At 44.4% G+C, this 15732-nt stretch overlaps 5 protein-coding genes across 5 annotated transcripts; 4 read left to right on the forward strand and 1 right to left on the reverse strand.

Annotated features, from left to right (window-relative positions):
• Positions 1-38: 38 nt before the first annotated feature.
• On the reverse strand, positions 39-1788 carry BDV27DRAFT_7240 (uncharacterized protein). The gene is made up of 2 exons (XM_032077413.1): positions 934-1788; positions 39-865 (listed from the first exon to the last, which is right to left on the reverse strand). Exons 1-2 carry the CDS (start codon positions 1675-1677, stop codon positions 401-403), a joined length of 1209 nt encoding a protein of 402 aa, XP_031926514.1. The 5' UTR covers positions 1678-1788; the 3' UTR covers positions 39-400.
• Positions 1789-2489: 701 nt separating this feature from the next.
• Positions 2490-4337, forward strand: BDV27DRAFT_129933 (heterokaryon incompatibility protein-domain-containing protein). The gene has a single exon (XM_032067319.1). The coding sequence runs from the start codon at positions 2612-2614 to the stop codon at positions 4199-4201; it is 1590 nt and encodes a 529-aa protein (XP_031926515.1). The 5' UTR covers positions 2490-2611; the 3' UTR covers positions 4202-4337.
• Positions 4338-9606: 5269 nt separating this feature from the next.
• Positions 9607-11064, forward strand: BDV27DRAFT_129934 (uncharacterized protein). Its single transcript, XM_032067320.1, has one exon. The coding sequence runs from the start codon at positions 9852-9854 to the stop codon at positions 10884-10886; it is 1035 nt and encodes a 344-aa protein (XP_031926516.1). The 5' UTR covers positions 9607-9851; the 3' UTR covers positions 10887-11064.
• Positions 11065-11290: 226 nt separating this feature from the next.
• On the forward strand, positions 11291-12529 carry BDV27DRAFT_129936 (uncharacterized protein). Its single transcript, XM_032067321.1, has 2 exons — positions 11291-11423; positions 11477-12529. Exons 1-2 carry the CDS (start codon positions 11385-11387, stop codon positions 12311-12313), a joined length of 876 nt encoding a protein of 291 aa, XP_031926517.1. The 5' UTR covers positions 11291-11384; the 3' UTR covers positions 12314-12529.
• Positions 12530-15217: 2688 nt separating this feature from the next.
• BDV27DRAFT_158835 (DUF4267 domain-containing protein) lies at positions 15218-15556 on the forward strand (the record flags this gene model as incomplete). Its single annotated transcript, XM_032072779.1, has 1 exon — positions 15218-15556. One exon carries the CDS (start codon positions 15218-15220, stop codon positions 15554-15556), a length of 339 nt encoding a protein of 112 aa, XP_031926518.1.
• Between the last annotated feature and the right edge of the window lie 176 nt (positions 15557-15732).

Here is a 15732-nt window from a genome sequence, read left to right on the forward strand (position 1 = left end):
ATTATATGAAATAATCGAAAGGTTTTCTCTTTGTATATCCTGGATACGGGCCTCTTTGTACTCGAATCGTCAGGTTGATGACGACTTTCAGCTAGCATGATAATGTTTAAACTGTCATGTATAGTTACTTTCTTGATGCTGACAACATCAGGCATGGTAATGAACCTGATATGGGGTTGCAACAATCGCCGCCATGCAATCGTTTCACTTCTCACTTATTCAAGCATTTGACAGCAGCCCTATGAGCGTTTATTTGGATACCGAGAAAGGCAAAGATGTTCCACATAAATCAGTTTAATTGATACGAATTCTCTAGAACAGAATGATTCAAGGTATAGCATGCTGACGGTCATCTAGGCCATAGCCCGAAGGCTGGCATGTTAGGTCTAGCAATGTATGCTTAATCACAACCAAAGTCGCTATCAAACGGGTGTTGCTTCAGAGAAATCAGCTCTACCCCAGCCGTATTGATGGTCTTCTGGCGGCTTCTTTGTTGCAGTTGGTTGTTCCATTGGTCATACCCAACAGTGGCCAATACGGTAATAAGGCCTTTCACATCCGCATCCATTTTTTGTCCGCTGACCTTTTCTGGCAGGCTGATAACAGCTTCAAGAGCAGACCCGAAGTCGCCCTTGACCATCCCCACCGCCATTTTAGTCACTGATCCAAAGACACGCACAAGAGTCATGAAACCCTCCACGTCACTCTGGGTTACTTTAGTTCCGGCGGAGTAATTAAAAGTCGAGAAGGAAATGTGCCTCGGTGGGGGTGGGCAGTAAGTGCCCTTGATATAGGTCGTGCTGTTCGCATTCCATGTATACGACCTACCTTGGGCTGTGACATTAACAGCGGATCCGTTCTTGACCTTTTGATCCCCAAGGATGTCATTGAAAATATCCATTAAATTCCCAAATAGTGGATTACGAAGCTCACCTTCTCTTTGACCATTGTAAGCTGCCTTTCGCCCAGCGAATTACCCGGATCAACAGTCACAAAATTCTTGTATGTATCTCTTCGATTCCCCTGTGTCCCATATAACTGCTTGGGCCACAGCGTGATAGTCCGATCGTTGGTTACATCCACGCCCCGATTATCCGAATACCAACCATATCTTACGTTACGTTGGGCGTACGCTGGCAAGAGTCGATTGGTCGTCTTCACGGCGACGAACTGATTCTTTTCGTCAACACTCGATTTGACAAACAAACCCACCCATTTGACTTCCCCATGGTTTCCGTTTGCTTTGATTGTGATAGCTGGGTTTGTCATCTTGGGACAGCGAATCCCCACATATCGATCAAACTCCAGCTGAAACTCGCAACAGGTGTAGCACGGGACGTTAAAAATTCCAACCTCATGATATTGTATTGTAAGTTTCTTATCCTTTTTGTCGGATAGATTGCGCCAGTTTGGATCGGAGGTCGCATATGCTGGATTCTCCCCCCCAATGGCAAACTCCATCTCGGCTAGATTCAAATGGACGCAGAAGAGCCAGTAGTCTTCTGTATCAAAGTTGAAGGTCGTGCCTCTACACCCTTCCAAGTGGGGTGTCTCTTCCATGCCCGCACGGTTGCAAAAGCGTCTGTCGAACAAGGGGATATCTGAGCCCATGTAGTCTTCCAGCTTTACATCCATGATGTAGTCAACTGGGAATCCTGCCCCTGTAGCACTTGTCATTGTGGATTGTTGTTCCTTTTTGGCGCACGAAAGTATAGTTTCTGATAAAATGAATGCCGTAAGACTGCTAAACAAAAATAGCAGGAGGGAGACCAATCAATAGGAATATAATGACAGTTGTAAATGGCTGTACTACCCATTCAGCCATAAAACGGAGTCAAGATAGCAGTTTATAAGGAACTACTATTATACGCATTGAATTAATGGTCGACATAAGAAAACCGCTTCGTTGGGCATTCATCGCTTCACTTTCCTGTTAGGCAAGCATGCTTACACCTCTCGAATCAACATGCGGGGTTGTTTCCGGAAGCTGACTAGGGCAAGTTTCCGATTTAGCAACCCATAGTACAGTATGCCACGTAGCTGTATCCACTGTAGAACCTTGGTGAGCCTGGTTAGATTGGCGCCATATGCATTTACCTCTCGATCCGGACTTGGAGGCATGAAGGGTGGAGTAGGGCAAAGCTGCAATGGCCAACCAGCATGTTTAAGATCGCCAGACTTTCGTTGCCTTCTTCGAAAGGAGGAAAAGGCAAAGTTGTTAAGTCCTCTGGATCCATTGCTCACGCATTTATATAGCGCATTCGGTACTCGTAGCCTTGTAAGTACTCGTCTCTGCCCGAAGATTGGGATATATCCATTCGGACAATGCAGGAGCATTTCGCGAACCATGCGAGCCAATACATGCCAGTAGAATACATAGTAGTGAGCTGCACACCCATATGAATGTCCAATGACAGCCAAAGGCTTGCATCCTTGTAGCCCCCGCATCACCTTATGGTGTGCAGCATGATTTCGAAGTCTATCGCTTCCGAAAACTAGATAGACTGCTCCCAGCCCAAACCCCCTCCCCCGCAGCTATGATTTGCATCGTGTTTCTTGCACCTTCTGAAAGACACCAGCCTTTTCTAGTTTCAACATAACCACCGAAAGAATGAGGTTGTTAAATACCAATACATGCCGGCTTCGAGACCCAGTGTACGACAGCATCCCTGATTATGCAATCTTGTCCCACAGATGGGGTGCTGCAAAAGACGAGGTTACTTTCGAAGAAATTGAGCAAGCAGACCATAAGGATTTCGAGGCTCGGCCAGGATATAGGAAAATCCAAAATTGCTGCGCGCAAGCAAAATCCGTCGGGCTGGAGAATGTCTGGGTCGACACATGCTGTATCAAGAAGTCCAGTACAGCCGAACTCACTGCAGCTCTCAATTCTATGTTCCACTGGTATCGCAATGCCCAAGTATGCTATTGCTACTTGGCTGATGTACCAAGCAACGAGAACCCAAGTATTGCAAACTCAAGCTTCCGCAGGAGTAATTGGTTCAAGCGGGGTTGGACTCTGCAGGAACTTCTCGCGCCGCTGCACGTTGTTTTCTTTGCCGAGGACTGGAAGGTGCTAGGGACAAAGGCCAGTCTCCAGAGTGTCATATCTGAGATCACAGGTCTTTCATCCCAGATTCTGTTGATGAACCATGGCGGTGAGATCAGTGTCGCGGAAAGGATGTCTTGGGCTGCTAATAGAGAGACTGCCCAGGTGGAGGACAAGGCGTATTGCCTAATGGGCCTGTTTGGAGTTAGCATGCCCATGATGTACGGTGAGGGAGAAAAGGCTTTTGAAAGGCTGCAGCTGGAGATTATGAAAGTGTCGGATGATCAGTCGCTCTTTGCCTGGGTAAGAAACGATTCCCTAAACAGGAAAACCGGACTCCTCGCGAGATCGCCCAGTGAATTCCGTGATTCTGCCAATATCTCCATGCGCAATGGTCAGTTGTGGAACTCTCCATATGCCATGACGAACAAAGGTCTCAACATCACTCTCCCCCTTATACCCCAGAAAGAAGCTAGTGATTTATTCATAGGGGTTCTTGGCTGTCACGACAGGGTAGAAGGGCGTCCCCTTGGGATCTACTTGCAAAAGCTTACCAATGGTGATGGCTTCACTAGCTATGTCAGAGTCAGACTTGATCGGATCCATACTATTGCAAACGATGGTTTGCCTGAAAAGGGAGTCGAAATATACGTCAAACACCCTGACCGGGCAAATTTCAACGTTCTCGACTGGATGAGGCCAGAAAATGAGTATATTTTCTCGATCCGAAAGAGCCCAGAAGGCACCCCAACAATTTCATCCAACGTTCACGCGAGATGGAGTATGAACGAAAACAACATTTACCTGAGATTTTGGCGCAGTGGGCATTCAGGTGTTATGCTCTTCAAGAACCCTAATGGCCAGATTCTATCAATATTTCTGGGGTTGCACAATTACAATATTTGGTGTGACATGGAATTTAAGGATACAGAAGAAGATATTATGACAATTGCGAACGAGTACTGGCATAGTTCCTCGAGAAATCGATGGAGAAATTACGATCGAAAAACCATTGCTCTCCCGGACAACAAATCGGCGTCAATTGAAGTGTGGAAAGGACAACTAGAGGGCCAGAGAGCTTACTACGTTGATGTCAATGTCGAAAGTGGCTTTTTACTTCACGCACTGGGACCTGGCTGTTGTTTTGAATAGTTAGTGGGCACATTGCAACTATTCATTTGCTAAATTGCACACCTGGAATTATGTTCGACTGTCTTTCCCAGTGAGAATGGAGCCTTGCGAATCCGGTACATTCCTGACTTCATAGATCTTAGTCCGCCTAGGGTGCGTCGAATCAAGAGTTATCTTATGATTGGATATGGCAAATTGCTCTTCTATAGCATCTTCTTAAACTATATAAAAAACCTTTTTATGTTTGAGCAGGACCTTCCGTCGATGGTTTATCTAAACCTACCTAGGCAGATATAGCTGACACGAACTCCTAGCTGAAACCAGGCGGCGTGCCTAGACGTTTTCTGGGCGATATAGCGATCAGATACACATTCCCCGGTAAGATAGTTCCAATAGATATTGAATCTTTTCATCGAACGCGGCTAGCGAAGCAGCAAAAATAGAGTAATGCCTGTTAACCAGGGGTCTAGCCCTTTTTCAAAAAGCGGTGCCTAAATTTACTTACATCAAATTCGTTGCATTATTTTTCGTCCCTATACCCTAGTACATGGGATACGTACATACGTCTCGCATCCGCCGCCGCGGATTGGCCCGATTTTGGTGTTCCTGTGTGCGCCCGCCGCCCAAAGTATATGACAATATATCTGTGTCTGTGTTTTGCCTGTCCTTTCTTCTTTTCTTTTTCCTACTCTATTCTGATTAGTCAGCTATCCAATATCAACATTGGCTTCTGGCTGCGAAAAAACTACCGTGTCTATTAAAAAATAGATATATAGTTAAATTAATAGTATAGTTATTAGTAAAATGACTCTAACCGCCCCCTACACTAGTTTCGGGGTCGCGCCATACGCGACCCCGCCGGCTCAACGAGCAGGACAGCTCAGCGAGCAAATTTTTAAATGTAAAATATTGAGAAATTCATAAAAATTCGATTATTTGGAAACATATAGTAAAAAGTATATGAAATCAAAGCCAGAGATCTATAGATTATTTCTTTTTTTTCGGGTTTGTTTAGTAATCAAGTCACAGTCCACTGTATAGTTAACTAACTCTGTTATAACCTGTTGTGGCTTTCATGTATTCTGCCGAAAGCGGTAGGAAAGGCGGTATGGCGGCCGCTTATCGGCTGCTTAGATAGATGAATGAACAAAACAACTTCCTCTACAATACTCTCGGTGCTTTTAGGCACAACATAACCCCTGTCTATTTTTTATATATTTAATTTCTTTCCTTCAAAGTATTATATTTCTGGCGGCCGCGGTATATTTGAGTAAGATTATCACTAGATACAGTTTATCCAAGGTAAATATAATGTCTTGAAGCTCTAGATCTTTCCTGTCTAGTATATTAAGCCGCGGTAAGTTGTTCCAATTCAGTATATATATTTACAGCTAGATAAGTCTGTGCAATACTCCCCTTTATCAATATATTAAGATTCTGTTTGAAGTTATCGCTGCCTTTCTCAAGTTATTTAATATTATAAGTAACTATATTAAAATATTGAACAGTTTTGGGTATATTTTCAAAGAAGAAACTACTTGAATAACTCAATATCAAAGAAGGCGTTGAAGGCCGCAATTTAGGTAGAGTATCTATAATAATAGAAGGATTCCAGGGTACAATCCCTGTCTTATAGAATCTATATTTAATAGTATACTTCTTGAAAGTTTTAAGTCAAATAGATAATGGTACAGCCAAAAAATTATTCTTTATAAAGTTATCTCTACCAGTATAAGTTATATCTGCAATAAAATCGGTATATCAGTGTTTATAGGCGTGGAATACACCTATATCTAAAGACGAAAGAAAATGGCTCGAATACAGTAGTAAAAAGAAAAGAATAATCTTATTCTTTTTGTAGAATATAACAAATTTGTATATAAGATAAGATCTATAGCTGTTATAGAGAAGAAGGCAATATCTATTTTTCTTCTTAGATATAGTATATCTATGGAATATCTAAATCTATTGATATACAAGAAAATCTGTAAGATAGCTATTCTTAGAGATACTAATATAGCTTTTTTTCTTAGCTGTATTAAACTAGCCTTCAAGAATACACTTTCCGGTAAGAATAATAAATAGTAGATAGAGTAAACCAGTAGTATTAATAGTCTCTATAATAGAGACATACTCCCGATTAGTATTACTATTAATATAGGTCTTTTTCCCTATCTTTTGTATAATAACCTATTGATCTTTCCCTATACTAATCTGGAAACCTGTCTTATCAAAATTCTAGATATTATTATCCGCAATCCTATACTGCTGGACAAGACAATTAAGGTAGAAAAATCAGTTTTTAATAGCTTTATAATTATAAGCTTTCTTACGATTAAGCTCTATAGTCTTCCCTTTCCTTAGATTATACTGCGGATAACGATCAATCCAGCGTCAAAGCTATTTTTTATGGACTGTAGAAGGTAAGATAGTAGAATTATTGTGGGTTTCCTTTAAGATTGTATTTACGCAATTTTCAACCATTCAAGGTCTCGGAGAAAGTCCAACTTCTTCTAGTATATCAATATATCGGCTAAGAGCAAGATGGTGAGCTTTATTTAGCTTCAAATTCATTGGTGTTCGAGCACTGCTAGAAATACAGCTATAAAGATATACAGACAGTGTTAACCTAGGCACCTCGAAATCGCGTGCTGTTTTTGAGATATTCGGTTTTTTTTGATTATGTAATGTGTCTAGTCCCTTTTCGATTCTATCCTCCATTATATAGAGATTATTAGATATTTTGGTGATTAATAAAATATATGTAGGACTAAATTTCTAAATCTATTAAAACTCTGCTCGCTGAGCCGTCCTGCTCGTTGAGCCGGCGGGGTCGCGTATGGCGCGACTCCGAAACTAGTGTAGGGGGCGGTTACAGTGGGGTGCAAAAAGTTTGAAACCGCCCGCTTTCACCGCCCTACATATCGCTTTAGGTTAACCCTACCGAATTCAGGCGCCTGAACCTATACAGTCTATATACGCGTTGAATTATGGCTCCTAGAAAGGAGCTAGATCCTCAGATTTACTCACGTATATGTGAGCTGCATAGTATTGGATGGGGCCCGACTAAAATCTATCGAAAGCATCCTGAAATACCTCTTTCTACTATCAAAACTACTATACGCCGGGAGTCAATTCGGGTCAATAATACTACTCCGGGTTGGGTCCAGCGGGGAACCCGTGCCACTCTACGTGCAACTCTAAACAGCCCCCCACCCCCCCCAACACCCAACCAACACACACACACACACACATTTTAACTAACTTCATTAACACCCAGCGGCTAGCCGAAAGGGCAGCTATCACTAATCTACAAATACATTTCCTACTATGTGCCTTGTCTACTTGTAGGCCATACAAAATTCACTTTTAGCATATGTCCATCTCATCTGGCTGTATCGTAGGGGATTCTCGTCGGTTACTAATTTTGTCAGTGGGCTGGCTTGAAGGCGCTTCTTCGAGTGCACAACATCCTATTTTCGGCTGCTGAAGCGTCTTCCGTGTCTGCCACGAGGTGGTTGGTTTGAAATGGGCGTGGCCACTGTATGGCTGATCCACGTTTTCATTTCCGAGGTAAACGGGGAGAAGATGATGCATACAGCCATACTCTGTTAACATGCAGAGTATGCCCTGGCTGGTCGCCTGGCCCGCATGGCACTATAATTTCCACCCAGTCAACATTGGAGGATGTGCAGTTTCGCCTTTTCGATGGAACAGGGATCGTCTGGAGACTGTGTTACATCGCGCACAAATTGTATATGCATGTTTCACAGTCCAGCTCCATACACCCTTGTCAGTGTAAAGATACATATCGTATGAGTTACAAATACATGATTAGGGTGTCGCGTATGTCCGAATGACTGTAATATAATACCCCAAGAATAGAAGCACCAAGAAGTCACCAGATTAGCCAATCAAAGTATTGCTTCCTGGTGTTAGTATTCTTATCGTATACTAAAAATTACATAAATTTGACAAGCTTTATAGCTGAGAGATGTTGCCACTGAGAGGAAGCTTCATTGATGATGTTATCTACTATATACCTAACGCTGCCATCAGACTTTTAGGTTAATTTTGTATTTGGGGTTCTATGGTTTACTGAGCGAGCCTCGATTCGCAATAAAAGTCAAATACATGGTAAGTTATTCCTGGTATTGGTAAAAAAAGACACTCTTCTGACATCGGTTAGAGACTAAGGGTTAGGTATATGGATAGTGCTTATATAGGGCTCCACTGCTCAAGAAGATTAGCTATTCCGCATAAGGGCAGGAAATATTGCTTTGAAACCTCTCTCATAGACCATCTCCCACAACTCATTCATTGTATAACAGTTTGGTTGGCGACAATAGAAACAGGAAGTAATGAACGATTTGTAATACAGAAGCCAGAGGGGAAATGATTTCTCTTGACCGGCTCGCTGTTGTACTAACAGTATATATACTGGTGCCCTATGAAAATAACCTAGCTAATAAGGGCGGTCATGGCAAGAAAAATGCCTCAGAAGCGCTAGGTTAAAATGCCGCAGCTGGCGAATAGTACTGCCAAGAAGGAAGAAACCAGGGTAGATTTTAATTCAGATATAACCCTGACGTGGTTAATTCTTGTTTCAGAGGTATTTTCGTAGTAATATGCAGTTCAAGTGGAATGTCAGGACAGCATCAGCTTCCTCCCTCCAGAACACCCAAGTCCTGAGTGGAGTGACTTAATCCTAGAGGAGGTTCCTCGCTAACTCGACTATGGTGGGGCAAGAGAGGAAATCTGACTGGCAGTGCCTCGAGGTCGGCAACGGGTGTTTGCGGAACAATTTCTAGTGGTGCTTAAGCAATATGATATCAGTGCACTAAGTTCCCCTCTTCTCATCTGAGACAGCTGAGCAAACTCAACCCTTGAGGCTACCCATGTATAATGGAACCATGGTCCCTAGTAGGAGCTGTCCGTCATAGCCGTAAGGCTCGAAATGGACACTGAGATTGACACTTCTACTAAGGCTCCTACCAATTGTTTCCCTAGAGGAGGTGAATGAGGTTCCTCCAGCACTACTATAACGGCCGAAACGAGGTCACGATATCTGATCCTCCTCATACTCAGCAAAGAAGACCCGTTATAAGACTGCAAATTGTGCGTCTGGCTAGAAGGTTACATGGAGTTACAACCACGTCCTCGCGCAAGTGAACGCCTGCTAGGACCAATTTAGTAGTTATATAGGGGCTCGGGTCCACCATACAGCTAGTCTATCAATGTGAGGTGCAGGCTTAGTACTAGATTTCAAAGATTAATACTTGCATTGGCCTCACGTAGTATGGTCCTGGTAAGTGCCTGACCTTGGCAAATCGCCAAGCTACTAGCGCAAGCACAAGAAATACACTTGAAATCAAGCCTTAGAGAGCACAACCTGGCTAGCGCCCCTACTCCAACAATCCGACCATCTCATACCATGTACTTATGCACCTAACTAACAGAAATACTTTTTGGTTCTAGCTGACTAGGAATATGCTCAGGATTATGACATGGCATGAGGGGAACCGAATGGTAAATTCATGATACAGAAAGTTATAAAAACCGGGCTTTCTCATGTCTTCCTTTTGATACTCATGAGTCATAACAGGCCATCAGAGCATTTTCCTTTGGTTGACCTCTAGTTGTTCCTTTTCATTGGCTCAAGGCTTCGAAAATGCATCGTTTTTTTCTTTACTCGTCGTTATTCACAGCGACTCTGGGATACCGGTTGTTTGAGTATACTGGTGAGCGCTGTACTGGCTCGAATGTCGGCCTCCACCGACTGGCTGGTCCCAGTGCCTGTGCTCAGCTGAATGAGGGTGTCGCATCCTCGCTACTGGTCAAAATTGATAACGTCCACGATGACCTCTACCAGGTCAATGTCTACGAAAACGAGGATTGTACGGGTAGTATTGTCGGAGCAATCGCCAACACAAATGGTTGTCTAAATCTTCATGTTTTCAGTGCCGTCGGGAAATCCGTTCAAGTGGTTCCTGTTAGCAAGAAACGGAATACTTCTAACATAAGAGGTTTTGAGACTGACTCTCTCTATAACCTTGACGAGGGGATTGATGGGGAAATCCAGGTCCCCATTATGCATGGTGGGTTCAGCCCAGCCCAAAAGTCCTACCACTCAGAAGATGGGACCTACCTCGACGAAGCCTTCGATCTTTGGATTCCGCATGAGGTTGATCGACACAGCATCATCAAAGACCTGTGGTTTCATAAGCTTGATGAAGAAGGTCCGTCCAATTACCTCAACAATACCTCGCTCCACGTTCATGACGCAAGACAGCTTGAATGGGCCTATTGTAACTTCCAGGCCGTCTGTATGGGTGCTGTCGACCTTGGGGGAAGGTTTTCCAATTCTGCATTCGCGCGAGGGGTAATGCATTATATAGGCAATTCCGGGTGGAAAGATTATCTTAAGCTGGTCAACTTTGTCGTGGGTCACACCGCTAACGGGATAACTATCATCAGTTCGATTCACACCGCAGGATCTGGGTCTCCCGAACAGAAATGCGAAACGAATAAGACAACCCGCCAACTGGCGGGAGATCTGGTGAACTCAGCGGGGACAGACGGCGTTACCAATGTTGTCTGGGTGATTAAGGATGAAAACGACAAGGAGTGGGAACTAGCCCTGAGGGCACGACCCCTGGGTGCCTCCAACAATAACAACTGTGGTGCTTGTGCCTTGTGTCTCTAAAATCAATCATCCTATGGACTGCCGGTATAGCTGTCATTGGTGGTGGTAACAGTGGTGGTGCCGTGGTATGTAATTATTGGAGAAGACGGTTAGGCAAGCAGAATGGAAAATGTTTTACACTGTGTATGTACTCAAATGTTATTGGGACAAGACGCTAGTCCAGGATAGGTGTATAAAATACAGTAGTACTTCATATGTGTAATACACTTACTCTATTGCCATACAGTTAGAGTACGGAGTAAGACTACTGCATAAACTGTTTCAAAGTAGTCCAACTCGACAGAATAGGTCAGTATTCGGTATTACCAATACATTCCATTGGCCTATAATTGACACCGAGGACTTTTGTTTTAAAATTACAAGCTAGTAGTTGATCACTGAATATCTTATGAACCCCGCCCTCCGCCTAGGTTGCGTTCGTCAACACCCTTTTTATACTCGATCTCCTACTCCTCCTCTCTAACTTCCCCAAACCCTCTCTTTCTCTCTTTTCCAGACATGTTGTTGCCATTAGTTCTGATGACACTGTCATGGCTCGTAAGTGTTGAAATCCAACCCAGCTCCGTCCAAGACTGACCTAACCCATTTAGATTCAATACTCGTACACCATGCTCATCGGAACACTATCCATGATTGAAGGGCCACACAGCCAACCCTCAAATGCAGGAAATGAGACGTATATCACCAGATCTCTTCGCACCACCATCAGCCACCTACGTACCCACGTCGGCAACTGGTTCTACCTCCGAGGATTCGCCCTTGTCCTCATCCACGACATAGCCCGAGATAACATCCTCCCAGCTCTTCTACCAATTAATGATAACTCGCCACTCAAACAAGATATCTGCTCCCTAATTTCTGTAGCAGCTTTGGCAAATTTACAAGTTCTCTGGGTCCACATTATTATTACCCGGCCATCGCCAAAGTTTCTTTACCAACGCCTTCCCAGCCTGAACTGCTGGCTTCGAGTGATTCCTATAGTCCTGCTTGAGTCTATATTGCGCGGCCTGGCAGTCCCAATTACACTACTTGTTGAAATCTATCTGATACAGGCTGTAGGAAAGATAGACATTGACCAAAACTTGGATAATAGCCAGTCAGCGGGTCACGTCTATGCACTCGCGGCTGTTGCTCCCACATTAATTAAATTTTGGCTTGCTCTTCCTGCTCGAGTCATATTGGTTCGGATCGCAGCAACGATGGTCCCAGATGATGATGAATTGATTGTACCGCTTGATCCACGGCTCAAAGGTGGCAGTGCTCCGCTGGGCATGTTCGATGCGTGGAGGAAAGATTCGTGGGCGCGTGCTTGTAAAATTCAGACTAGGGGGTTTATTGCAGGGACTGCTATTTTCCTTTTAGGCCAATTGGTTATTCCTGACTTTCGGAGTTATGTTCCTTTTCTGCCGATGTGGTTTAATAATTGATCAATTTGATCGTTTGCGTTGGTCTAACATTGTATATAACTGGATAGTCAGGAAGCAGTTTACATCGATCAGCATGTTGCATAGCCCACGCCAAATAGCGCTGCAAGCCAATAGCCTAACATTGCAGGGATGAAGTGAGACGAAAATAACAATACCTGATGGGGGAATATGCTGTTGTTATAATGATGGGAGAGATTATATCGTGTTCTTTATTCAAGCCGTCGGAGTTCGGCCTTGATCGAATAAATCCAGTTGTTTATCCGCCCTCTGAGGCTTATAGCGAGATTTATTCGGAATCAGTTTTCTTGCGATCAAGTATAACATATATTACTGCTTATCGTCTAGTATACAAAGAGTACTCAAGTACACATTGTGGCCAGCTCCGGCGCGGAGCAATGCAAACATCCCTTCGGAACTCGGAACTGGTTGATGGCGACAAAAAGCTAGGCAGACATCTTGTGGATTACGGAGACAATCTAATTGGCGACCTCATCGCTATGTACAAAGAACAGCAACAGCATTACCGGGATATATCTAATAACTCCGAACAAATCTTATCAAGTAGAACAACTTTGGTGCTCACCTTGTAACCTGGGCTGCTAATAAGTTTTACAGTGAGTATGCTGTCTTGGCTTGAGATGACGAAAATCTCCCCAAAGTCTGCTGTAACAGGAATGTTCTATATCTCCCTGCTACCCGGCGCGCTAATAGCACTAGGTAAGGTAAGGATGGGCTTTTTATCGATATTCTGATATTGTATCCAGCAGCCGAAATTGTTTGTGTCGGGTGACCAATCAGCACAATACTTGACAATATCTATAATAGCTGTCGTCTATTGCAGAAGGCTCTTAGTTTGTTGTTTCTGTAGGGTTCTAAGCTGCTGGTGTTTTGTTTTGCCGGCGGTCAGACTGACATCCACAGGAAATCGATTGAGACAAGGGCCTACGATATTATGCAGAGAAACAGGGACTATGGCGCGACTAGACATAATATGACCGAGGACAGTATCTCCCGATTCAGTTATGCGGCCAAGGGCGGATGAACAAGCTGATGGAAAGAGAGAAGCTTTTGCGATACCAAAGGGTACTAGGGCCATAGGCACAGAGCGTACGAGAACTGTAAGGGGACCGTTTTGTACAGGTGGTGGCAAAGTGTATTTAGAATTGTTATTGACGGGTTCTGCAGCGTTCTACGTCAAAAGGAGTGGCTTTCTGTTTTCGTTGATGGGATGTGGTAGACGTAGCGGCTGGAGTCTTGGATTTCTGGAGTAGAGCTGTTGTAGATATTGGCCAGGAGCTCTAGAGTTTGGCCGAAACTGATCGTATTGTAGATTGTGTATGATATGCTGAATATAAATCTCGCTCTCGTGTCTTGTCCGCGGATGAGTGTGAACTGTGACAATGGTGCTCCCAGGGAAGGTGGTGTTTTTATATTATCTACAGTAAATTTGTTGAATGTGGCTTCGATGGGTTTATTGCTGTCGATAATGCCGATTGCTGGTGTCCAGGAATCAAGGACAGCCTGGAAGGCTTGTTACAATGGACAAAGGCAGTCCTATAGATATCACAGTGCTCAGCCAATTGTTCACAACTCCGAGTGAGATGATCTTCATGGAGAACTTGGGCAAAGTTAGAGTTGGCATCGGGTCGGGGGCGGGTCCAAAACATAGTGGAGGTGTAGTGGGATCCGAAGAAGTTTGAGCTGAATGTGAGCAGGACGATCGAACGCCCTGGCGATGAGGAGCTGTTAAAGACGTTGGCGTTGAATGAGCACCGCGAGGGCACATTTGACCGCTAGGGAAGTGTCTTTGAACTCGTGGAGGTTCATGTTGAGGGCATCAAGATGGAGACGGACGCGGTGATGGTGACCCGCGTGGATGTACAGTGAAGCCTCTTTTGGGGGGCATTTTTTTCAATGACGGAGAGATATGGGCAGGGCGTTAACCGTGTTTTGTTATTGTTTTTGTCAAATTAATGATGATTTAGCATATTATACTTAAATAAAAAGAAAACGCCATCTCTAATTCCCCCCCCTCCAAGGTAGTTGAGTCCTTCATAGTATATACAAAGTAGTAGTGGGGTCTTACCAACACAGGATATACGCCTCGGCTCACGGATTCTCGTCAAGATTGTAATATCCTAGCCATATTGTTGTTGGTGGTGAAGGCCTCTGAGATCTGCTATTCCACCGCAGATGTACCACTCTCTCATAGTAGCTGTAGGAATTGCTTAATAAATTACTTTGTTAGTGCAATAACTTGAAGATGCTATACAGGGATATCTGAGTGACTCGGAGTGGTTCGTTATTTCTAGAAGATCCCTGGTCAGTGATGTTAACCGGGCCAGTGATAGTTCTGGGACAGTGCCTGTGGCCCAGGAAGCGGGGAAGCGGTACCTGTTTTTGTTATCTACGAATCAGACATATCAAAATGCTCCACGCATCAGCACTAACTCAAAGAAGGACTGGCGCTGTCAGCTGCTTTATTCTGTCTGTGACTTTTGTCCAAGATAGTCTAGTCTAATCTAGTCTAATCTAGTCTAGTCCGGTCAAAGTCAGGTCTGACAATCTCGAGTTCAACGAGATTTCTTTCCTCTCTCCCTCCTCAGGAGACAAGTATTTGCCATTGGCTATCAGCTGTGCTCTGAGTTTACTTCCATAGTCAATACTTTCAGGGCGGTGTCTACGAACCATTGCCCTGCTGGCCCGTTATTGTCTATACCGGAGAATAAAGCTCCTTCCCGGCGAGAGGTGGGTCAACTTATCACCGAAAGCCATATTATTCCTTCCTTCCCCAACCAAATCCCCTCCGCAGTGGAATGCTTGGAACTCGCCCGCTCGATGATGAGTCCCAGATCTTGGCAAGAATACGTTCCATCAAGTTGCTTATTTAAACCCGCAACCAACATGGCCACTTTCAGTCCAATCCCGGCCTACGTCTTAGGCACACTGACACTCGCCCTGGGCTGCAATGCTCTGGCTCGTCCAGGCCCAGAGTATCCGCGTTTCGGCTTACCCTTCGAGTTCGCCGCTTCTTCCGCTTCCACTCATGGCAACAACAAATGCACTCCGCCCGGTGCGGTTTCTCCCCTCATGTACATCAAGGGCATCCGCGAGACGAGCTACGGTCTGACCTTGCTTGCCCTGCAGTACTACGGTCAGGAAACTGCCGTCACCATCTTCGCCGTCGTCTGTGCACTCGTCGGACTTGCGGATGGTTTCGTTGTCTGGGCAAACGGGGGGTAAGGCGCTCAAGATGAAGGCCTTTGGACACTGGATTACATGTTTGGGATTTGGGGGGTGGGCCTGGTGGAGGGCTTGTGCGTAGATTGCGTGGGGCCTATCTACAGATTGGTATGATCTATAATGCTCATTCTGTATAAGAATATGTAGAGTTGGCATTTGAACCCGCTTGACCCCCC

The sequence above is a fragment of the Aspergillus caelatus genome (genome assembly GCF_009193585.1).
Source record: "Aspergillus caelatus strain CBS 763.97 unplaced genomic scaffold BDV27scaffold_114, whole genome shotgun sequence".
Taxonomy (NCBI): Eukaryota; Fungi; Ascomycota; class Eurotiomycetes; order Eurotiales; family Aspergillaceae; genus Aspergillus; species Aspergillus caelatus.